Source organism: Equus przewalskii, chromosome 15 (genome assembly GCF_037783145.1).
Source record: "Equus przewalskii isolate Varuska chromosome 15, EquPr2, whole genome shotgun sequence".
In the NCBI taxonomy this organism is placed as follows: domain Eukaryota; kingdom Metazoa; phylum Chordata; class Mammalia; order Perissodactyla; family Equidae; genus Equus; species Equus przewalskii.
Genome location: NC_091845.1, coordinates 69,991,186 through 70,016,757, shown reverse-complemented (window position 1 = coordinate 70,016,757; position 25,572 = coordinate 69,991,186). Strand labels below are relative to the sequence as shown.

The 25,572-nt window shown below is 38.9% G+C and overlaps 2 protein-coding genes across 3 annotated transcripts in view; one reads left to right on the top strand and one right to left on the bottom strand.

Annotated features, from left to right (window-relative positions):
- The window catches only part of ACAD11 (acyl-CoA dehydrogenase family member 11), an 84,312-nt gene extending 61,184 nt beyond the window's left edge, over positions 1 to 23,128 (top strand). For both annotated transcript variants that reach the window (XM_070576052.1, XM_008534397.2), the window contains exons 14-20: positions 9,295 to 9,361; positions 9,986 to 10,071; positions 11,884 to 11,955; positions 12,852 to 13,006; positions 19,874 to 19,990; positions 20,853 to 20,962; positions 21,855 to 23,128. In XM_070576052.1, the coding sequence (XP_070432153.1) occupies positions 9,295 to 9,361; positions 9,986 to 10,071; positions 11,884 to 11,955; positions 12,852 to 13,006; positions 19,874 to 19,990; positions 20,853 to 20,962; positions 21,855 to 21,963 (716 nt within the window). In that variant the 3' untranslated portion in view covers positions 21,964 to 23,128. The remainder of the gene's footprint in view (positions 1 to 9,294; positions 9,362 to 9,985; positions 10,072 to 11,883; positions 11,956 to 12,851; positions 13,007 to 19,873; positions 19,991 to 20,852; positions 20,963 to 21,854) is intronic.
- Positions 1 to 25,572, bottom strand: part of ACKR4 (atypical chemokine receptor 4) — a 92,917-nt gene that overhangs the window by 53,849 nt on the left and 13,496 nt on the right. The window lies entirely within an intron of this gene.

The following is a 25,572-nucleotide window of genomic DNA, read 5'->3' as shown; positions in this document are numbered from 1 at the left end:
AGTCAAATACGATATGATCTCACTCATAAATAGAAGATAAAAACAAGAATCACATAGAGACAGAGATTGGATTGGTGGTTACCAGAGGGGAAGTGAGGAGGGAAGAAGGCAAAAGGGGTGATTAGGCACATGTGTATGGTGATGGATTGTAGTTCGTCTTTGGGTGGTGAACATGATGTAATCAACACAGAAATCAAAATATAATGATATACATCTGAAATTCTTGTTTTTTTGTTTTAAAAGATTGGTACTTGTGCTAACATCTGTTGCCAATCTTTTTTTTTCTTCTCCCCAAAGCCCCCTGGTACATAGTTGTATATTGTAGTTGTGAGTGCCTCTGGTTGTGCTATATGGGATGCCACCTCAACATGACCTGATGAGGGGTACGATGTCTGCACCCAAGATCCTAACCAACGAAACTCTGGGCCGCTGAAGCAGAGAGTGCAAACTTAACCACTCAGCCACAGGGCTGGCTGCCAGCTGAAATTCCTATAATGTTATAAACCAAAGTTACTGCAATAAACAAAAAAAAAAGATACTATCAGGAAAAAAAATAGCACACACTTCAAGAGAACACGAGATTGGTTTTATTCTTAACTGTAGGTTTGTATGATAAACATTTTTTTTAGTGAGTAGAAATTTTGTTGTAAAATGGTATTTAAGTCATTCCAATTTGAATTAAAGCTAAATATTAGTGTTAAAGCTAAGACCAAATGAAGTTTAAGTATTTCACTTCAGAAGTTCAATGTTGGTAGAAGAAATGATGCTGAGACTTTGCGGATGGCTAACTGTGCTTCGTATTACAAAATTATTCATATTGCTTTCTTCATTGTTACAGACCACATCCAGACCCAATAGTCATGTTTTTTCTCCACCTGTCATCTTTCCTTGTGTTAGAGAATGATTTTGTTTGGTCCCATGTGGTTATAAGAGCCTAAGAAATTAAAATTCATCAGCAAATATCTAGGAGATGTCATTTTTCAGCCTGACTTAATCCTGGCACTTGAACAGTCTTGAAATACCACAGAGTCTGGATTACAAACAAAATTATTGTATCTGTGCCATCTGTTTTTATTCATGAGGCCTGTGACACAGAAGATATATTTAAATGTTTTCTGGTCTATTCAGATTTCCTCTAATATATTTCATTGATGACATTTGGTATCCTGTTCATTAACTAAAATAATATAAAAGAGCAAAAACTCTATTTAGAAGGATGTTTCAGTTGCTGCAGCTGCCAAATTCTGCTTGTAGCTACGATGAGATGATGTATTTTTGAGGGGTTTTTCCCATTTTCTGAAATATCAAGGTTAAATCAAAATATTTCAAAATTTACAATCTATGTATTCACCCTTACTTCCTGTCCTTAATGACCCCAAAAGTAGAGCCAATTTAGAAGTTTTATTTTTTAGAATCTGCTTTTCCATATTAGATTGAGCAATGCAAAATCAAAGAATTATTTGCCTTGTTTCTTGAGTTTCTTCAAAATTTACCTAATATCTGAAATCTTTTGCACACTTATATAAAGCTGTGGCAACAATTTTTTATGATAGAAAGAGCAAGGCAAGAAATGCTACTGGGAAATAAAAATATATATTCTGAATATTAGAAAAAAAGGGCTTTCAGCTAGGGTTTAAGGGAATCATAGAGATTTTATTTTTGAAGGATTCAGTTTCTGGTTATCTGGGATTAAAATCCATGAAACCTTAAAAGATTTACCCAAAATGTTCTTGATTACCAGGATAGAAAGTAGAGAAAGAAGAGATCTGTAATGAAAATGAACACCAAATCGTGCCATTTCTGATTTCAGAAGTATGCCCACCAAGGAGACTATGTGTTATACAGGGCAAGTGGCCTAACCCTTCAACTGTGGGCCTCAAGGCTGCCTACAATTAAAACCTCAAAAACCCCAAGTAGAAAAATATCCAGTTGAAAAATTAAAAGTGAGCCTCCCTGAGAAAGATTCTCTATAATTTCTAACTAAAAATCAAAGCATGATCGCATATTATTGCACAGCCAGGGCCAATCAAGGGTAAAAAATTTCCCCAGCCCAGTGTTTTCAGATAAGAAATTTCAGTTAAGATCCACAACGAAATTTAAGTATTACCATCTGCCATTTGAATCATCCTGATGCTTTTTGGGTTGATCCTCAGATTAGTGGAATTCATTTTTTATCTCTTATCACCTATAAACATCAGAAGGACACACTCGTAAAAATAAAACTAGGAAACACAATTTGGAAATTCAGACATGGTCCAATAAATGAGGATAGTCAAATGGACTAACCATCAAAAGTATAACATCTGATGGACCTTGAGGGTATTATGCTGAGTGAAATAAGTCAGAGGAAGAAAGTCAAATACCATATGATCTCACTCATAAGTAGAAGATAAAAACAATGACAAACACATAGCAACAGAGATTGGATTGGTGGTTACCAGAGGGGAAGGGGGGAGGGAGGAGGGCGAAAGGGGTGAGTAGGCACACATGTGTGGTGTTGGATTATAATTAGTCTTTGGGTGGTGAACATGATGTAATCTACACAGAATTCGAAATATATTATGATGTACACCTGAAAGTTATATAACGTTATAATCCGATGTTGCAATAAAAAATTTAAAAAAAAATTTTTCAAGTGTAACATCTGAGATTTTTAAAACTTAATCTTGAAATATATGAATGAGGGAATCTTTTCTCATCAAAGTTTGGCAGGTGCAGCAGCTGAAACATCCTTTTTTCTAAAGAGAGTCCTTTCAGAACTGATTGAAAAGTAGGTCCTATTAGGGTGCTGGCCCCATGGCCGAATGGTTAAATTTGCGCACTCCACCTTGGCGGCCCAGGGTTTCACTGGTTCAGATCCTGGGCGTGGACATGTTACCGCTCATCAGGCCATGGTGAGGTGGTGTCCCACGTGCCACAGCTAGCAGGACCCACAACAAAAAATATATACAACTATATATTGGGGGGATTTGTGGAGAAAAAGCAGGAAAAAAAAATGATTGGCAACAGTTGTTGGCTCAGGTGCCAATCTTTAAGAAAGAAAAAGAAAAGTAGATTCCATTAAATCTGAAAGAATCCAAATTACAAGCATTGGTTTTAAAACAATTTCATTTTAATGTTACCTATATTTTACTTTACATGTGTAATTCACAATACAGAATAATTGCAGGGATTAGAATTTTAAGCTGTTTTATTGATTTAAAAGTTTTAGAGTTCCTGTAATTTCTAATTCTGCTTATATGATCATATTTTGAGGTGATCATTGCATTTCTGAAATTTCAGCTGACATTAATGATAGGTCCATGAATATGTAAGAAACTGTCACACTGGATAAGAAAATCTAGTTGGGGCAAAGTTTAAAGAAGAGAACTCGAGGGAAGTTCCACTTGTGGTGTGGTGGAGTAAGCACCTAAGATCAACCTTTTCACAGATAACAACTAAAAAGCTATAAAAAATGACTACCAGAAGACTCTGGGGAGTGGCCAAAGGCAGCCTGATTTTGTAACACAGTCAAAATTTGGAAGATGAAACAGGCATAAGGTGAGTTTTCCATTTTTAGGCTTTGGCCTGAAGACACAGTGTGGTGGGAGAAAGCTGAAACTTTCTAGAAAACTCATGTCTTTTTGTCCTGAGGAACAAGAGGACAGGGTCTGGGGCAGCCATCATCGCTCCTGGAAAATGAGGGAGTAGGGTGGTATTCCAGGAAGGGAGAAAGCCAGAAAAGGGGAGCTCTAGGTTTCTTGTGTAAACTTTGCCCAAGTCTCTGGCAAAAGTCCTGAACAAAAGTTATGCACAGGGCAGACTCAAAACACCTTGAAGCTGAAACTGAAATTTGGTCCCCTGCCCCTACCCCCGACCTAAAGGGACAGACTCTGCAGTTTGACTCTCCCTAAGTTAATTGCCTGATAAAAGGAAAACATCAACACTCTTCAGAGAGAAATATCAGAATCCAGAGTCTTCAAAACAAAAGAATCACCATGTCCAGAATACAATCTAAAATTACTCACCAAATGAAGAACCAGGAAAACATGACCCATTTTCAAGGGGAAAGCCTGACCTCTAAATGACTCAGGTGTTGTAATGATGAGACAAGGATTTAAGGCAGCTATTATGAATTTGCTCAATAAGGTTAGGAAAAATAAAAAGATAGAAAATATTAGAAGACAAATGTAAAACAAAAAAAGAACTAATTGGAAATATTGGGACTGAAAAGTAAAATATCTGAAAAAAATTCACTGAATGAATAACATAATGGAGATGACAGAGGAAAGAGTTAATGAACTTGAGGATAGACCACTAGGAATTATCCAGTTTGAAGACAAAGTGGAAAGAAATGAACAGAGTCTTAGGAAGCTGTGGGGAAATATCAAAAGGTCCAAAATATGCGTAATTGGAGTTCCAGAGGACGAGGAGAGAGGGAGAGATTGCCATTTAAAAGAGGAACATCCTGATACTGGCATGTTGTTCCGCACTAAAAAGAAATGAGCTACGAAGCCCTGAAAAGACATGAAGGAACCTTGAATGCATATTAAGTGAAAAGGCTATGATTCCAACTATATGACGTTCTGGAAAAGGCAAAACTATGGAGACAAGAAGAAGATAAATGGTTGCCAGGGTTCAGGAGATGGGGAAGGACGAATGGGTGGAGCACAGAGGATTTTTAGGGAAGTGAAATATATAATAATGGATACATGTCATCATACATTTGTCCAAACCCATAGAGTGTGCAAAATCAAGAGTGAACCATAATATAAACTATGAACTTTGGTTGATTGTGATGTGTCAATGTAGGTTCATCAATTGTAACAAATGTACCACTCTAGTGGGAGATGTTGATAATGGAGGAGGCTGTGCATGGTAGTAGTAGGGGGTATAGGGGAAATCTCTGTACCTTTCCCTTAATTTTGCTGTGAACCTAAAACTGCTCTAAAATAAAGTCTTTATATATATATATATGTATACACACACACACACACACATATATATATATATAAAGAAGAACAAATTCTAGAAATTCTAAAACTGCCTTTTATTATTGGTTGATGTACAATAAGTATGTTTAACCTGAATTAAGATTCTTTATATTGAATCTCAATACACATACTGCAGACTTTTCAAGGCATTGTAAAGTGTTCTACGTGAACAACATTACATTTCTCTTTTTATGAAAATGCTTGTATTTTTCTTTTAAAGAAAAATAGATCCATTCCTTTTCAATATCATAACTTTCTATTTTATCTTGTTTGAAATGATTGGATTTAGTAATAAGATTATGTTGCAAAATCCCAGAAGGGTAGAGAAAATGGTTTTTCTCTGTATCTCATAAATAATATAGACAGTAAGTCATATATTTGGGGAAAAATAGACGCAATTTTGCCTAACATATTTGTTATCTGATTACAGTGTGGCATCTAATGGCCAATTGAATGTTGTGTTTTAAAAAATTTCCTGTTCCAGTTAGTTAAAACACCTCTCCCTTCCTTTCTAGTCATAGGTAAAATCATATATATGTATATAAGATGCATGTTCTGACAATTCATGGCACTGGCCATGGAGAAAGCAATCACGTGGTTAAAGCTCTGAATCAGTTTAAGGTGTTTCCTTATTCCAGTACCAGCCTGGGGATGAGCACAGTCACTTCTTAGGCACACTGCCTTCCTCCCCTTCCCTCTCCTCCCTTTCCCAGATGGAATCTCATTTTAGTGTTTTTATCAGTTTAAGCATTTTATAAGGCGGAGCATGCGTGTGAGATTTCTGAAGTTATGTCTTGTCACATAGAAGAAGCGGGGAAGTGCCCCAGTGTACAGGAAACGGCGCCTCCACGTCCCGCAGGTTAAATATTCAGATTAAAAGAAGATTAGGAGAGAGAAAAAAACAAATTGCAGTTTACTCAGCAAGTCTCTCAGTCTCCCTCTCCTAATTGGGGTCTACAGATCTGTTTACAACATAGTAGGCTAGTTTTTTAAGATGTTTTTAAAAGTAGTAGTTGTTGTTATCACTATTATTATTCAATTACGAATGGTAACAAATCTGAAAACATCTAAGAGCATGCTGTTCCCCATCCCTCCACACCCCAATGCCATCCCCTAGAGAGAACCCTTCTAAGCGTTTCTAGTTTTAGTTCTCTAGTTTCTGCTATAATTTTAGGTTAAATGCTTTTTTCTCTCTCCTAGTTTATTCATTTTAGACACTGCCCATTGACTCCCCAATTTGAATAGTGACCATTTCACTCATTTGTATTATAAATCTGTGCCCTTTCCTAATGAAGATATTTGTTTTATTTCAAATTTTTGTTGGTTACTTTTTAAACTTTAGATGATGTCTCTAACTCTCTCCTCTGCATCCTCGTGTAACAGAATCTCTTCATGCTCCACTTGATAACGTAAGGATATGGGTGCTGCTACCCCTTTCTCTATCTTTCCTCCCTCCCTTCTATATTTCCCTTCTATCGGCAACAGCTTCTACTTTACATAGGATTACTAACATTTATGTTTTGTCTTGTGACCACATCATGGTTGACCACAGGATGACTCTAGACTTTGAAAACTAACACATGGCACTTACCTTATAGGCCTCTGTAAATATTGTTCAGTGCTGCTCTGGGTAGTGTGTTAGATAGATTTCCTGTCCGTCTCTAACTGATACAATGTAATATCACCTCGGCCATCGTAGGGAGAGTGTTTCTAAGCATCAGCGTCAATTAGAATAGTTTTATACTCTATGTATTACTTAAATTTATGCCATATTGTTTTTCTTTTATATTTGGGCCATTGTTCACTTGTACATTTAAAAATTATTTTCCTGGAGTTTCTAATTGCCATTTTTCTTTCATTGCATTATTTGCTTTTATCATCTTATGTCTCCTCCCTCTTACCCCTCCCCACCCCGACACCTTTAAACTGTACCTTTAATTCTGTTGAGTTCTCTTTTCTGGACACCTCTCTCTGGGAGTCTTTAGTCTTCCTATTCCAATCTGGACGGATACCTTTTAGGCATACTTCAGTTCAATTATCCTGGGATTTCCATATATTATTTTCCTGGGATCCACTATCTTCTGGATCCTATGACTTCCTTTTTCTTGATTTACTTCCTTATTTTGCTTGAGTACATTCTTAACTTTTTGAGGAGAAAATGCATAATAGGTAAATTCTCTGAGATTTTCATGTCTGACTATGTATTTACTTTGCCATCACAGAAACTGATACTTTGAATGGGCATGGAATTGTAGGCTGAACTCTTCATTTTCATCTCGCATCTCTTGTTGCTGATGAGAAATCTAACCCTCGGTCTTTTCTAAGTGGCTTGTTTTTTTCTCTTTGAAACCTTTTGGGATTTTCCCTTTTACTGTCGATATTTTGAAATGTCACAAGCACATATCTTGACATAGATTCTTCTTGCCAGTCAATGGCCCTTTTAATCTGAAGATTTTTTTTTCAGTTTTAGAAAATTTTCTTCAAGTTTCCTTGATAAATTCTTCCCTCTATTTTTCTGTTGTCTCTTTATAAGACTCCTTTTACTCTGATGTTGGACTTCATGTGTTGGCTCACAGTGTTTCTTATCTTTGCTTTCAGCCTCTGACGTTTTCCTCTGCTTATGGGGAATTTTCTTAATCTCATTTTTAGTGCTTCTATTAAACTTTATGTTTTTTTAAATGCATAATTTTATTCATTTTTTATGGATGTCCAACGTATTCTCTTTTTTCCCCTCCCCAAAGTCCCAGTAAGTAGTTGATATCCTACTTGTAAGTCCTTCTAGTTCTTCTATGTGGGACACTGCCACAGCGTGGCTCGATGAGCAGTGTGTAAGTCTGTGCCTGGGTGGGATCCAAAGCAGTGAACCCCGGGCCTCTGAAGCTGAGTGTGAACTTAACCACTACACCACCGGGCCAGTGCCTAAACTGGTTTAGCAATCATATGTTAATCTCTAAGTTTTTATCTTCCTCTTCTCTGGTGGTTTCTGTTTCATAGCATCCTTTTCTGGTTTGATGGCTGAAACACATTGAGATCTTTCAGATTATGGTAGCTAGAGTTTTTGTTTTATTTAGCTCAGTTTTGCTTTGGTGTTTTGTTTTAGGTTCTGTTTCTTGTTTTATTTCGTTCCTCCACGGTCAGTTTTACACTTTGTGTATTTTGGTCAGTCATTCTCTTTAATGCTGCAGGCTCTCTTGACATACTACAGATCCTTGGTTTTCTGTTCACACTTAAGAGAAGAGGAAGGGTAGCTGGTTGAGGTTTTGTCTGTTATTAACACAGAGCTCTTTTCCAGCCATGTTTCTCTCCTGAGTAGGAATTCTATAAGGAGACTCGGTGGAGCAGGGCTGAGACTCACCTTAAGGTCAGCTGGTGGGAAACTAGCTTTCAGGCCAAGGCCCCCCGAAGTCTCAGAATGACTCTCTTTAGTTTTTCTGTAACATGCTCTATACTTTTCTTCTTCAGGCTAAGTGTCAGATACCTGCCTGTGAGAGTGCCACCTGGTACCTTGTCCACTTAAAATCAATTCAGTTATATGGTAGTTTCCCTGAAGGACCAGGTACTGTGAAAATGAAATGTACTTTTTGCAAGAAGGCCCCTTTGAGGAATTGCCATAGACCTCTAAACTGTAATAGAATAAAAGTTTGCATTAAAATGAGAATAACTTTGTATTTTCAAATTTCTAACCTTTATAAATCAATAAATGAGAACCTAAGCTTACTGAAGGTGGAATCAGAGCCTCCTACGTGTGGACAGCTCCAAGCAAACCATCTTCTGCCACTCTGTAGTAGAGCCAGGGTGAATGGTGCGGTCTGGGATAGGCACTGAGGTCTTTAAACAGACTCACCCTCACCAAACTCCATGGCTGGGGAATGAGGTCTTTCTCAGCCACTGGTTGGGAGGTAAATATCATACGAGTTTTAATACCTTCTTGTCTATATGTCAGAAAATATGAGATCTAAACAGGAGGAAATGCATTAGAAGAATTTCGCAACATTTCTAGCATGCTGACGTGTGAGATGGTATGAATGGGGAGCCGTCATTTTGTCTCAGGGCTGCAGCTATTTCATGGCTTCTTTGACTCCTGGTTATTTTCGTGCAGCAGCTCTCATTGATGGGGTCCGTTCTTGGCCTGGCCTGGTCATTTTTCTTGAGTGATGTACAGTTTTGTACATAAGTATTTTTTTTAATGAATCAAGGGTTTTCTTTCTATTTGCCTATTTTTTTGCCAGAGATAAACTTGGAAGAATTAGAACTTTTAGGTAATGTCACACTAAAAATTTCCTTTTATAATGTATTCTGCTCATTTCCCCCCTGGTTTTAGGAGCTGGGAATCCAAACTGCAAAATTGCAATTGTTTTGGGAAGAACTAAAAATAACTCTGCCAGCAGGTAATAAAACAATTATGATCGAAAAATCCATGTAGGAATAAGAGTCAGTCTTTCTCTCTATCCACTTAACTTACTTCAAATGTTCCATTTGGGCTCACAAATCCTAATAATATAAAATATATTATGAGATTAAATGTCACATATTTGTATTTCATAATTATTTTGCTAAAAGATATATTTAGGAAACATTTTTAGGGAGTGCTGCTGCGCATTCTTCACTGTGGAATTTCCTATATTAAAAAGTGTTGCTCAATCCTCAGAGCTGTTTGGATCAGATTATAAAACATAAATTTTTCAGAACTATCTAAGTAATTAAGTGATTAGATGTTTAGATCAAAGGCTAAGTCTTGAAACATTTACTATTGTATATCTGTTCCCAGTTACCACAGTTGAGCAATGAGAAGCTGCAATCAAATAACTGTCACTTATTTTCAAATTACTGTCATTGTTCCAAATCCATTGCATCCAACTGTGTTTGATATATGTCTTTCACAGTTACCATTCCCGACATCATTGCTTACATGATTACATAACTGAAGATATGACAACTGCGACTCTGCCTAACATCTGTTTTATTTTTCCACTTAGCAAACTTTTCCTAACATCTGTTTTTCTTTTGACCAGACACAAACAACACAGCATGATTCTTGTTCCTATCAACACACCTGGAGTAGAAGTAATACGGCCATTGTCAGTTTTTGGCTATATGGGTAAGTACTCGATCACATGTCCATGCATTAGCAAGCAGGGAGACTGGAATATGCAGTAACATTGAAAGGAATCGGTAGCATTTCAATGCATGAGATGTGTTCTTAGAAATCTCTTGGCGCTGACGATTGTCTTAATATAAATGCCAGTGGAGTTCCGAATAGAGCAAATAAAGAGAGGTGGTGCAGGCTTCTACCTCATCTGTTTACTTTGGGAAAGGGCAGATTGTATTCAAGGAGTAACAACCCTGCCAGTCATCTCTCTGTCATCCAGGAGATAGGTTAATGAAATAGACATAGAAAAATTAAATCTAGATAATCCACAATGAAATTCATTTCTGTCTTCAAGTTTAGCTTTCCTAATCAATCAGACTATAAGAGCTTTAGTAAGCACTGAGTTTTGACTGATTTGAATGCAAAACTTTTCCTTCCTTCTGTCTGTGGGTGGAATTTCTAAGAAGCAAGGATACTTCTGTTTCCTGCGACCCACTTCAGGCTCATGTCCATTGTTTCCTTGCTGCTCAGGTCATTCACTCAGCAAGTATCCGTTGAGTGCTGAGCACTCTTCTAGGTGCTTAGAATACATTACTGAACACAATAGACTTAAGATCTCTGCCCTCACGGAGCTTACATGCTGGGGGAGGGAGACCGGCAGTAACTACAAATACGTAAATAAGTAAATTCAGTAGCATGTTAGCAGGTGATAAATGCTATGAAAAAGTTCATTGAACTTCAGGTTCTGTGATGACCTGGCTTTCTCTTTATTGTTGAATATGGCTAATGAAAATGTTCAAGTAGCGGATATAAGACTTGCAGTTTTATAGAATATCTGACATCATCACCTTCTGTAGGATGCAGCTGTAGAATGCACCCACAGGTTAAGTGTAGTTGGCAAGATGGGGATGAACAAGCTCACTGGAGCAATTGTGCATGGGAAATTGTTGGGTTGCAGAGCAAAAGCCTGAAAGACCCTGAAAATGGGTATATAATATAGGTTGGCTGCAAATACCCTCCATTGTAGAGCCTATGATTGAACTTTCAGTATGACAAATTCACCAGCACCTCTCCAAGTCCCTCTGCCCAAGGCCAAAAGAAACAGTGTGGAGACGGTTGATTATAAATGTCTATTCTGACAGGAAAAGGGTGTGGAGGAGATAGCATGAGGTTATCTCCAGAACTTGGCGGGGAGGAGGGTGATGTAAAGACAGGAGTGTGAATGTGTTCCCAGTCTCAGTCAAAGGTCAGCATTTCCAAGAGGCCAACACATAGTGAGCAAGCCTAGACTGGGAGTAACCGTGCCTGAGGGTCCAGTCTCTCCTCCGTGTCTGCAGCTCTGCTCGCTCTGTCCCCACAAGCAGCCTCCTTGTATCTTTAGGCACTGATTTCCACAATGATAAAATAAGAAACCTGAATTACATTACTCACTTTCTTTTGAACCATTGGAACCTTTTTTTTTCCAAGCAGAATTTTCTTTGGAAGTCCATATATAAAAAACTTCAAAGCAGCAGCAATAATAAAATAGTCTAATTGGAGCCGTGGAGCTGTCTTCCATTTTCATTGCTTTACAACTTCAAAGAATGAGTTTGAAAACCTCTGGATCAAATGATTTCTACAATCCCTTCTAACTTGATGAGTCTTCCGGGCTACGGGTGCTGAGGGTTCAGGGCGCAGGTCTACCTAGTAATGTCTGTGACATACGAGGACACTTTAAAATCCTGCATTCAAAGAGTAATTATACTTCAGCAGATTAATTATATGTGATGATTTTTTGGTGAACTCATTTTGCTCTTTAAAATTTTATTTTCTATTTTATAGATAATTTTCATGGAGGACATTTTGAGATCCATTTTAATCAAGTGCGAGTTCCTGCCTCCAATTTAATACTAGGTGAGATAAGTTTGGAAAATGATTCTCCAGTATTGTGTATTAAAATATATTCAGGTCTAAATCTGGAAAAGATAGGAAGTCTCCCTTAATTTAGATACTTTCCCCTCTTACTCCATTTATAAGGGAAAAATTTTCCATTTTATAGATTTTCTTACATGGAATAAGTTTTTATTTGTTTGATGTGGTTTTGTATATCACATCAATTGAAACTATAGCTAAATACAAAAATTACACAGTTCAGAGCAATACACTTTTTCCTAAAACATGATCTTCAGGCCTCTACTTGTTTTAAGAAAACCTCAGTACTTTCGGAATTCCAGGCTTACATACACATTAGAGGCATAAACAACTTTGAATGCTGTATGCCTGGAATGACTCCATCCTCTTGCTTGTTGTAATCCCACCCAACCTCGGAAAACATCTCAAATGCCACCTCTTTCAGGAGGGTTTTTGTGTTCCTCACGCCATCCACTCAACAAGCCCTAGATGCCTGCCAGGCCCTGAGGCTACAATCTCTCCCTCCTTTGCCTTTCTTTATCCCTGTCTATATCCCTTGTCCCTGGCTTCCTTGCCCCCTCTTCTAGATTCTAAACTCCTAGGGTAGGACCTGTGCCTTATCTACATTTGTAGCCATCTCAGCACAAATAAAGTAGCTTATGCATAGAAGGTATCAAGAGACAGTTCTCAAATTTGATCAAAATCTTTAATGATGGTGGTTTAAGAAACATAGAAATCACAAGTTCCATGAATGTATCATGAACCTTATTCTAGAACTGACTTTTTTCGTACCAGAATGCCATCTTTACTGAGGGCAGCTCATCATTTTCTCAGGGTTTGTGAAAATAACAAAATAAATGGGCTGTAGCCACTTTCATGTTCTCCTTCCTTTCTCACAGGTGAAGGTAGGGGATTTGAAATTGCCCAAGGCCGCCTTGGACCTGGCAGAATCCACCACTGTATGAGAACAGTAGGTTTGGCAGAATGCGCTTTGCAGATCATGTGTGAACGGGCAACACAAAGGGTGGCCTTTAAGAAGAAACTTTATTCACATGTAAGCATGATTACTTATTTGAATTTACTGTAGCCCAACGCACTACACTAACCTCGAACCAAAACAGCATTTCTTGGTCCGAGAGAGACTTCCTCTACATAAACAAGGTGATTCTTGCCCAGAAAGTGTATTAATATCTGTATTTAAATATAGTCTGATGAGAGAGATTTATCTTTGTGAAAGATTAAATAACTCCTAAAACACTTCAACATCTCAGCACATGGAGTGTGGACAATTCCTTCAACTTTCTCAGACTCCTTCTCTAGAGAACCTGGTACATTAGCACTCTCTGTGGACAAGAGAGAGCCATCATAAGGAATAAGGATTGCCTTGTTCTTTGGCTTTCTGGAAGGAATTAGGACACATAAGTATAGAGATATAGTAAAACAGCCTAAAACTCAGTGGAAGGAGAGAGATCTAAAAATGAAATGAACTGCTTCAGGAGGAAGTGAGTTCCCTGCTGAGAAATACAACTAGAAATGGGACCAAAATTTGGTGGGATGTTCATGACTTTTTCAGTTCTCATCTATAAATTATGTATTACTGAGTCTGTTGTTTACAAAGCACAATAAATAATATAGTTACATGCGGGCAATATAATCAAAATTAGGGAATGTTTATGAAGAGGGAAAAGAAGCTCTTGTTTCCTTGGAATAAGACTCCCTTGGGAAACTTCTTAAGAGAAGTGGGATATCCAAATCATTCCCCAAAAAGCCCTTCTAACTTTTAAGAAGGTGAGAAAAGTTAGTATTAAATATTTAATGCTTAGGATTGCTAACGTGTTAGCGTTAGGTCAAACGTGATGAAATTGTCTATGTGTTTGCTGGACATGCATGTTTCAGTACATTGGTCCCCTTGTAAAGTACATTTGTGACCATCTTATAAAATTTTGCAGTATATTTTTTACCTTTAATTCCTATAGGTTATGTTTGCTTTTTGTGAAATATTCTTCAGCATATCTGTGATTTAGTTGTAACATTGTTCTTATGGAAAAATACAGCCTGCTTTATGACACACACCTAGGAATAATTTGTGGGGAACCTCTTTAGTCTCCGGCAAGGGCAGAGGTTCATCTGTTGGATGGGGCCTGTGGGAGGAGGTGAGAAGGTGTGACCTTTGGGGGCCATGGATACAACTCGACGCTGCTGCTGGAGCAGGAGCTGAAGAGCTGCTCCCAGCTCTTCTTCAACTGTCACTTCTTAGGCCTTTCTCTTTTCAAGACTGCCATCCAAACCCTGGAGCAGGGTGAGGGGGGACACGGAATGGTTGACGGACAGGCGTCTTGAACACAAAGCCCTCTGCTCAAGGGTTGCTTTCATGAGAGATGTTTTAAGACTGTACTAGAGGAAAATTTCCTTCCAGCTTTTTAGAGTCAATGTATCAAGCAGAACAAGCCTGGACTTTTCAAAAATATGCCTTCCTTCACTGGAGACTTCTTGCATTTGGCACAAAGAAAATGATCTGGCAGAGGCAAGAGAGATGTGTGAGCATGTCATAAACAGAAATCTGGGCCTGCTTTTTGTTTTTTTTCAACTTGTTAAAGGAACATTCCATTTTCCTGAATTTGGAGACTCCTTCCAGCTGCCTTCTAAACTATCACAGGCGCTAGAGCAAAAAGTTCTGTATCCAAGTTCTGTCTTAGTGAATAAATCTGGCAACCCCTCAGGGCACTTGGTTTCTGCCCATTTAATGTTTTTCAGCAAATCTAGGGTCTGTAGAGACCCAATCGAGAACACTTTCCTTTATTCTAAAGCTAAGAAGTAAATGCATTTGGGGTCTGTTCATGAAGTGATACTCACCCAGTTTTACAGCCATCAAAAAGATACTCACTGACCACTGCAGGCTTGTTTGAAGTTGTTAATTCAGGGCCTTGTTTCAATCTCGAGGGCGGAGGCGTCCAAGAGAAATATATTGTGAGCCATAAATGTAATTTAAAATTTTCTTGTAGCTACATTTTTAAAAAGTAAAATGAGGGGCCAGCCCAGTGGCACAGTGGTTAAGTTCACACATTCCACTTTGGCAGCCCAGGGTTCTCTGGTTCGGATCCCAGGTGCAGACCTAAGCACCTCTTGTCAAGCCATGCTATGGCAGCCATCCCACATATAAAGTAGAGGAAGATAGGCACGGATGTTAGCTCAGGGCCAGTCTTCCTCAGCAGAAAGAGGGGGATTGGTGGCAGATGTTAGCTCAGGACTAATCTTCCTCAAAAAAAAAAGAAAGAAAAAAAGTACAATGAAATAGATGAAATTGATTTTAATGATATATTTTATTTAACTGAATATAGCCAAAATATTATCATTTCAACATGAAAATATTAATAAGGGGCTGGCCCCATGGCCTAGTGGTTAAGTTCAGCACACTCCTCTGCAGCACGCAGGTTCACAGGTTGGGATCCTGGGCACAGACCCACCCCACTCGTTAGTCATGCTGTGGTGGCAACCCACATATAAAAAATAGAGGAAGATTGGGGCTGGCCCTGTGGCTGAGTGGTTGAGTTCGTGCGCTCCGCTGCAGGCGGCCCAGTGTTTCGTTGGTTCGAGTCCTGGGCACGGACATGGCACTGCTCATTGAGCCACGCTGAGGCGGTGTCCCGCATGCCGCAGCTGGAGGGACCCACAACTAAAGAGTGTACAGCTATGTACTGGGGGGCCTTGGGGAGAAAAAGGGAAGAATAAAAGCTTTGAAAAAAAAATAGAGGAAGATTGGCATAGATGTTAGCTCAGGGCTGATCTTCCTCAAGGAAAAAAAAGAGGAAGATTGGCGATAGATATTAGCTCAGGGCTAATTAGCTCAGCAAAAAATATATATATATGTGTATATGTATTAATAAGGTATTTTACATTCTGTTTTTTAATACTGGTGGGTGTGTACTTACACTTATACTATGTCTCACTTCAGACCAGACATATTTCAAATGCTCAACAGCCACATGTGGTTAGCAGCTATCACAGTGAACATCACTGGTAGGGAAACTGATCAAATATCCACTGCTGAAGAAATGTACCAGAGCTAACATGACCAGGCGTAAAGGTGGCTGTGGAAGGTTAATGTGGCTCACATCAGAACTCTGTATTTGTCTGCCGGTCAAACTTATCTTAACAAATATCATTCTCCACTGTGAACACCAGTTCTGCGGTTACAACTGGGAATAAAGAAAGCCCAGTGCTGCCAACTGGAAGCGTTTCTTATGTCTCCTGAGTTTCAGTGCTGAATTCTGAATCTGGCTGCTTGTGGGATTTATGGTGAGGTTTTATCTCCACTTTCTTCCACTTACCTCCCGACTCCTCTTCCAAGTTCTGACCAATGGAGAAAACTCAGAGAAAGTTCACTACGCCAAATGAGAAGCAAATACCAATTTTTTAAATTAAAATTTTTATTTTGAGATCACTGTAGATTCACATGCAGATGGGAGAAATAATACAGAGAGATCCCTTGGACCCTTTTACCAAACCCTTTCTATAGTTTGGCGATGGTAACATCTTGCCAAACTATAGAACAAGCTTAGAGCCAGGATATTATCTTTGATACAACCAAGATACAAAACATTTCCATCACCACAAGGATCCCTCGTGTCGTCCTTTTATAGCCACACCCACGTCACTCTCACACCTACCTCCTCATTAACCCCTGGTGACCTTTAATCTGTCCTTCATTTTTATAATTTTGTCATTTCAAGAATGGCATCATACAGTACGCACACTTTTGGTGTTGGTTTTTTTCACTCAGCATAGTTCTCTGGCGAGTCATCTGGGTTATGTGTATCAAAGTTGGTTCCTCTTTATTGCTGAGCAGTATTCCTTGATTGACTATTTGCCTATTGAGGGGTATCTGTGTTGTTTCCAGTTTGGGGCTGTTACAAATAAACCTACTATAAACGTTCGTGTACAGGTTTTTCTGTGACCATGTCTTTATTTCTCTGGGATAAATGCCCAAGAATGCAGTTGCTGGGTCATATGGCAGTTGCACGTTTCATTTTTTAAGAAACCACCCAAGTCTTTTCCAGAATGGCTATACTGTTTTTCATTTTCACCAGCTGTGTATGAGTCATCCAGTTTCTCCACATCCCCGCCAGCATATGGTGGTGTCAGTATTTTTTTATTTTAGCCGTCTGGTAGGTTTATAGTGCTATCTCATTATGGTTTTAATTTATATTTTCCTAATGGCTCCTCACGTCAATTGCCTTTTCTTGTGCTTATTTGCCATCTTATGTCTTCTTCACTTCATGTCTTAGGCCTATGTTTTACCTGGATTGTTTGGTTTTTTATTGTTAAGTTTTGAGAGTTCTTGGTATATTCTAGATAATATCCTTTGCCAGATATGTGATTTGCAAATATTTTCTTCCACTTTGTAGCTTATCTTTTCATTCTCTTAACATGGTCTTTCACTAAGCAAAAGCATTTCATTTCGATGAGCTCTAATTTGGCAGTTTTTCTTTTATGGATCGTGTTTTCAGTGTCAAGTCCGAGAATGCTTTGCCTAGCCCTAGATCCTGAAGATTTTCTCCTATAATTTTTTTCTAAAAGTTTTACATTTGAGTCTGCAATGTCTTTTGAGTTAATTTTTGTATAACGTTTATTTCTTTGCCTATGGATGTCCAAGTGCTCCAGCATCATTTGTTGAAAAGGCTACCCTTCCTTAATTGCCTTTCTCAAAAATCACTCAGGCATAATTGTGTGGGTCTATTTCTGAGTTCTCTGCTCTGTCCTATTGATCTATGTCTGTCCCTCTGCCAATACCACCCAGTCTTGATTACTGTGGTTATATAATTAGTCTTAAAATCAGGATGACTGATTCACCTCCCTTTATTCTTCTCCCTCAGAATTGTTCCAGCTATTCTAGTTCCTTTGCCTTTCCATATCAATTTTAGAATAATCTTGTCTATATCTGCAAAAAATCTTGCTGAGATTTTGATAGGAATTGTGTTAAACCTATGTATCAGTTTGGGAAGAATTGACATCTTTAGTATGTTGTGTCTTCTAATCCATGAACACGGTATGTCTCTCCATTTATTTAGCTTTCTTTTTATTTCTTTTATCTTCTATGTGTAGCTTTCAGCATACAAGTCCTACACATGTTTTGTTGTATTTACATCTAAGTATTTCAGTTTTTTGAGTGATTGTAAATGATATTATGCTTTTAATTTGTGTCCATGTGTCCTGATTTTTTATATAGGTGCAAAGGCAGTTCAATGGGGAAAGGCTAGACTTTACAGTAAATGGTGTTGTAACAATTGGACATTCATAAGCAAAAGAATGAACTTTGACCTAAACTTGACACTTTATACAAAATTTAACTCCAAGTGGAGCATAGATCTAAATGTAAAAGGTAAAAACTTTAAAACTTTTAGAAGAAAACATAGAGGGAAAATCTTCATGACCTGCAATTAGGCAAAATGTTCTTAGACATGCACCAAAAGCACTACCCATAAAAGAGAAATTGACAAATTGGACCTCATTAAAATTAAACACATTTGCTCTATGAAAGTCACTATTAAGAGAATGAAAAAAGACTACGAGAAAATATTTGCAAATTGCCTATCTCACAAATGACTTGTATCCCTAATAAAGAACTCTCTGGACCCAACAGTAAGAAAACAAACAACTTAATTAGAAGAAATGGGCAAATTATTTGAACAGACATGTCACTAAAGAGAATATAATAGATGGCAAATAAGCACATCAAGTGGTGATCAACACCATTAGCCATTAGGGAAATGCAAACTCAAAATACCATGAGATACCTCTGCACACTGTTAAAATGGCTAAAATAAAAAATGCTGACAATACCAAGTGCTGATGGTTTGGAGAGCAACTGGAACTCTCATACACTGCTGGTGGGAATTCAAAATGGTACAGTCACTCTGGAAACTGTTTGACAGCTCCTTAAAAGCACTTACCACATGATGTAACAATTCCATTCCTTGTATCTGCTTTAACAAATGAAAAGGTATGCTCATACAAAAACCCATATGCAAATGTTTACAGAAGCTCTGTTAATAATCACAAAAACTAGGAACAACCCAAATGTCCTTCAACAGGTGAATGGATAAACAAACTGTGCTTCATCCCTACAATGAAGTACTACTCATTGATTAAAAGGAATGGACAGTTGATACACAGAACAATTTGGATGACACTCAAAGGCATTATGCTGAGTGAAAGAAGCCAGTCTCTAAAGAATACATGCTGTATGATTTCACTTATATGGCATTCTGGAAAAGGCCAAACTATGGTGATTGAGAACCAATCAGGGTTGCTAGAGGTTAGGAGTAGGGGAGGGTGTGACTAAACAGGGGCAGCAGGAGGGAGCTTTAGGGGAGATGGAACTGTGCTGTATTTGATTGTGGTTACACCATGTGTTAAAATTCATAGAACAGTTCACCAAAGAAAGAGCTAACTTTTATTAAATAAATAGTAACACAAAAAATGGCTCCCGGACCATCCCCCCACAAAAATTGTCCTAGGGGTTATCCAGATTGTCTATAAGCAGGTCCGCGACCATACATTTATCCAAATTTCGATGAGACTGTGCGATTAGCATTCAGGAGGGCCAGTGAGGAGTGTTCTGGCAATAAGACAGTTGCTGAGTTCAGCCTTCTTGACTTTAGACATGAAGATATCCAAAATAAATGATTTTTCAGAGCAAATAAAATTTCTAAAATCTGCCAGTGTTAATTGCAGCATCCCATGGGTATTTGGTGGCTGATGTATATCAAACGAATTGACTTTTCCATTTAAATATAGAGGGTAAGGCTTGGGAACAGTTCTTGGCCTAGAGAGTGTTCTCACCAAACTACAAGGCTGTGTTACGTGTGGCCATCAGACATCGGCTCATCTCTTCCTTTTTGCTGCCCTTTGCCTGCTGCAGGAGGTGGTGGCTCACTGGATTGCTGAAAGCCGCATTGCTATTGAGGAGATCCGCTTGTTGACCCTAAAAGCAGCCCACAGCATTGACACTCTGGGCAGCGCTGGAGCTAAGAAGGAGGTGAGGCCCCTTGGACTACCAGCTGCCAAGCCTTCTCCAGTTCCTCCCACCCACTGGGCATTTCGGGTTTCATGGCGGCTTGATGGCCCTCGGAATATTGGAAGCTTCCATGTGACTTTGGTTTAAAGATTATAAATGTCTATCACTTGCTAGTTTTCCTTTCACTAGGCTGCTTTAGGAAATGATTTTCAGGATGCAGAATATCTTCAGCATTCTTAAGATGCAGCAACAGGCAGAAGGGAAATTCTGGACTTTATACAGACTTGGAATTGTACCCAGTATGTCACTTTCTGCTAGCCTTGTGACCTTGGGCAAAGTAAATAACCTTTCTGCTTATGGCCTAGGGTTCTAGTGAAGAGGGACCGAGATGCTGCAGAATGCATAGCACTATGCTGTCACATAGGAAAGGTTTCATAACAGGCACCTCTCATCCCCTGCCTTCTTATGTTTCTGGCTTATATGGACTAAGAATATGATCATTTAATTCTAAATAAGCCAATAAAATTACTAAGAGAAAACTAAGTAATAAAGACTCTTCAACTCTTTTTATGATCCCTAAGGTGATGAATGTGATTTATCCACTGCCTGAAATCCTTTTGGAAACAAGGCAAGTTATAAATAAATAAAATGTGATTTGGAAGGGATATCTCTTTCCAGAAGGTCTGTATTGACTGAAATATGGCCATTAGCTGCATTAGAACAGATCTCTTTGTTGGCTTTCGTCAAAGATCCTGTTTCAGTGGTGAATCATGTGGGAAAGTTCCCTTGCTCATTTCACAAAGAAAATACAGATTATATCAAATTCTGCCACATTGTGTATTGTCTAAGAAAGGAACATTCTTTTTCTATCTTGCTTATTTAGATTGCAATGATTAAAGTGGCTGCCCCTCGGGCCGTCTGCAAAATCATTGACCGGGCCATCCAAGTGTGTGGAGGTGCAGGCGTTTCCCAGGATTATCCTCTGGCTAACATGTGAGTGAACGTCATTTAATAACCATCCACGTTTGATAGGCTTGGGGTTAAAAATCATGCCTTGACACTAATTGTTTAAAAAGAAAATAAAGATACTAACTTACTTTAAAGTAAAACTGAAGGCTAAATGAAGTAACATGGGTGCTTTAATAGAGAGCTCAGTACCAATAAAGAGTTGCTATTATGATTATAGTGATCATTTCACTCAGTCATGTTAGCTTTTACACTGAGGGGACGCACTGGGGTTCCTGGGCTATGGAGAAATAGCATGGGGCTCACCCTGAAACAGGAAGGGAAGGAAGGGAGCAGAGACTGCCAAAGGGAGCCCGGAGCTAGGCTTCAGTATGTACTTAGAACGGTTTACCACCTCCACGCGGAGGCCTCAGCCCAGTCTGCAGCAGTGCATGCAATGACATCTCCTGTCCAGATTCTGGTTGCCCATTGCCCATTGCCACACACTGACAGTGCCTCCTCCATCACACTGGAGGTAAGAGTCTGGTGCCCCATCACTTTTTAACCTTAAGAAAGAACTCAATCTGTAGCACTATATATTTATAGTATATAAGTATTATATGTTTATACTTCACTGCCTGGGGCTTACCTAAAATAGCTCTTAGTTCGAGCAACTTCTGTTAACCTATAGCAAAGCAAGACTGAGATTAAGCCCACCGCCTTGTGCCATTTAAGATTCCACTTCCCAAGGTGAGAACTTCCAGATATTTCAGAAATCCTTGGGCTTATCTTCCTTGATTTTCCCTGTGTTGTCTTTTTCATCACTGCTTTGGTGACACTTCAGAAATTAACAGTTTTGGCTTAGAATCAGAGCGACTGATGTTAAAGTGTCACATTCCTCTCTGATAACTCCTGCCATCCCCGCTCTTTGTTTTTCCAGGTATGCCCTGACGCGAACTTTGCGCTTAGCAGATGGGCCGGATGAAGTCCACCTCTCAGCAATCGCAGCGATGGAGCTGCGGGACCAAGCCTTGAGGGCCAAGGTGTAGGGAGGGGAGCCGCCTCACCTTTAGACAGTCGTCACGGGCTCCAGCATTAGAATCTTCTTCTAGTTTTGCAGCAGCTTGAGCACAGGATTACTCACTTTGGGTAAAGATTTTGATCTTTTTTGATCATCTGTTTTGATGAGTGGGTTTTATAATTTCAAGGGTCACACAGGTTTAAGTTAAATAAGAAATTCCATAGCTGTTATCATTCAGTCTGATTCCTAAGTTTTTAGCATTTATGTTTTAAACACGCAACTTGTAAAGAGATAATGAGCTAAATTGGAGAACTAAAGCATAGGTAGAAAAATATTTTCACATTTTGATTCTCAGGAATTGTTCCATTTAGATAAGTATTCAAGGAATATTTAATCATTACTTCGTAAAAAATATAGTGGGATCTCCTTTTTAACACTGGTTTCAGCGATTGGTTTAACACTTTGTAGTAATGTTTGCACTAGAGAAAGGCGCATGACTGATTGGGTCATTTCAGAGTTCCTATCATCATAAGCCTCTTCATAATTCAACGGAAGCATTTATACATAAAATCTGAATGCAGCTTAAAGGTTTCTAGAAAACATGGCATATTATGAGGAAATAAGACTAGGAAAATTTTAAATTATTTATAATATGTTGATGAGAACAGTGAAGAGTTTAAGCTACGAGGAAGTGATTTTGTTTTGAGAAGAGATCAGAGACAGTCCGCTCTGAATGCCATCCTGTTAACAGTCTCAGCCGAAGCAACATCTGTGTGGCTCTTACATCACCGCTGTCCAGAACAGCAGCCTTTGGCTGCGTGGGACTCTTGAGCACTTGAACTGTAGCTAGTGCAACTGGGGAACTGAATTTTTATTTTTTAAAATTTTAATTAATTTAAATATCGATTCTCAACTCAGTTACTGGAAAACTTTTAAGTATGCTTGGAATAACTTGGGTATGTGAATTTACTTTTTCAAATGTAAATTTTATGAAATCTAAATACAGAGCAAGTATTTTGAATGAAAATTTAGCATCTGAATTAAAAGACAAAGTGTAAAATCACCAAATTTTGCAAAAATTTTAGTATGAAAAAAGTAAAATATCATAATAAATACTTTTTAAGTATTGATTACATGTTGAAATGATAAAATCTGGAAATATTGAATTAAATAAAATATATTATTAAAATTAATTTTGCCTATTTCTTATTACCTTTTTAGTGTGGATGCCATTGGGATAGTAACTGGTAAATTTTTAAATCTTCAAATGAAAGTATTTTTATTTCTAAGACCTTAAAACTGTTTTATTAGAAAGCATACACATCACATGAATTTACTGATGTCCAGAAATTATTTCAACTGTTATTTAAATGTCTTCTTGGAGTGGGGTGGGGTACAGGCATTGGACAAAGACCTGGGTTCTGATTCCTTGTGTGTAATGTGGCCTCTTAAACATTTGCCTTTGAGCCTGACCTCTCCGCACCTCATTTTTCTTTCTGTACCTGTTGAAGGTCTGTTGTGACAGTCACGGAAGCCATATAGAAGCACCTTGATATTTGTGACCACAATAAAGTACTTTATAGGGTATCCTTATTTAAAGTGGATAAATCTTATAACCCAAGCTATTTAACCTTATTACTAGTTTTAAAAGTTATGACTTAGAAGAAATCAGGATTGTTTCTGAGCAATTAGAATTAAAAGTTATGTCTGGCACTTATAATCTAGTGATATTGTTCTCCTCTGACTTTGAGGAAAACTGCCTAAATTGGTGGTTGACTTATTTCAATTATCCATTTTTATCTAAGCCTGTCATATACACAACCATCCCTAAGGAAGTCACTCCATGTGATCGCTATTCACCTTTCTCCCTTACCCTTAATTTATTCAGATAAAATGTTATAAAGAATACGAAGGGTTGTTTTGGGGCCAGCCTGATGGCTGAGTGGTTAAGTTCATGAACTCTGTTGCAGCAGCCCAGGGTTTCACCAGTTTGGATCCTGGGCACGGACCTAGCACCACTCGTCAGGCCATGCTGAGGCAGCATCCCACATGCCACAACTAGAAGGACCCACAACTAAAATATACAACTATGTACTGGGGGGCTTTGGGGAGAAGAAGGAGAAAAAAAAAAAAGAATAGGAAAGGTTATTTTGAAAGGGAAAATTCCAGTCTCCAAAGGATAAAATAAGAAAATCAAGGGACCCTTTGCCTCAGTCACAATGAGTGAACGGACTGACTGTAAGCATGGGAGCCTCAGAGCCATTTCTAGGATCTCCTCAGGCTGTCACCAGGAGTCATTATGCAGCAGTCCCCCGGACAGTCGGCGAGGTTCAACATGCATTTGAAACCACGTGGTTTTAAAATGAAAAGTTGCACTTTACAATAACTACATGGCAGGAAGGCAGGAAGAAGGAGGCCTCACCAGTCAGCACTTTACCCATCAAGACCTGGCCAAGATGAAGACCTGGCCAAGATCTGCATGTGGTCGGCACAGGGAGGAGGGGCCTGTGACTGCCCCACAGGGAAGTTACCATGGGGCTCCACACAAAAGCACACAAGCGGTCCTGGAAGGCATGGCAGTGCCTGTCCAGGGAAGTAGCTAGTTAAAGATCTCTTTGGTAGCTGATGTTTCAAGCTTTGAGAACACACAACAGAAAGTTCGGCTGATCACAAGGAGCGGATTTCCTCATTAGCCTGTAGTTATTTACAAAGGCCTCCCCAAGTCCACACCACCCCAGCTCTTCCCACATCTGTGGTCTACTTACATGTCATAAGCATGCTCGTATTTTGTCCAAGAGAAGTAAAGTGGTGAAAAGCAGCGAAGTCCATAGATAGGTTGCATACAGCTTACAAAACCAACCAACCAACCATTTTTCTCATTCTTCTTGAATTAAGCTACAGCAGTTTCTGGTAAGTTCAGAAGGAAGGCACTACCTACCCAGGCTTCTGAAGTAATTTATATTAGTAAAAGTCTTAAATAAAGGTATTATAGAGTAAAATGTCTGCTATGAACAGATGCCCTGTTTCAGTCAAGCCAGGTAGCCTGGGCCAGGCTTCTGTCACTGACACTTGATCCATCCCCAAGGAGAAGGGGTGCAGGGGCCCCATCAGTGGGCCTCCTGTTAGCACTTCAGGCCAGTGTTTGTCTGTTGCATGTATTTCTCCATCACTTTTTTTGCCTGAATTACTGTGGTAGTCTCCCAAATGGACTTCTAGTCTGTTGTCACAGCAGTCAGCATGACCTTCTCAAAATGCTGCGGTGGCTTTCCATCTCACTTAGAGTAAAATCCGAAGTCCTTGCCTTGGCCGACAAGGTTCCACCTGAGCTTGTCCCATGACACCTCTCTGAGCTCATTCTCCTGGCTCCCACCCCCATCATGGTCTCCTGGCTGCTATTCCAACATACAGCCACAGCCAGGCCTCGGAGTCTCAGTTCTCACTGTTTTCTCTTCCTGAAAAGATCTATCCTGAGATTTCCAGATGCCTGATCAAAAGTAACCTTATCAAAGGATCCTTTCTTGACCACTGGTTCTAAACTAGCACCACATGCTCCGCCGTGCATCACCTCTTTATCTGCTGTTCTTTTCTCACAGCACTTACCACTTGACATATTTTCTATGTATTTATTTATGGTCTT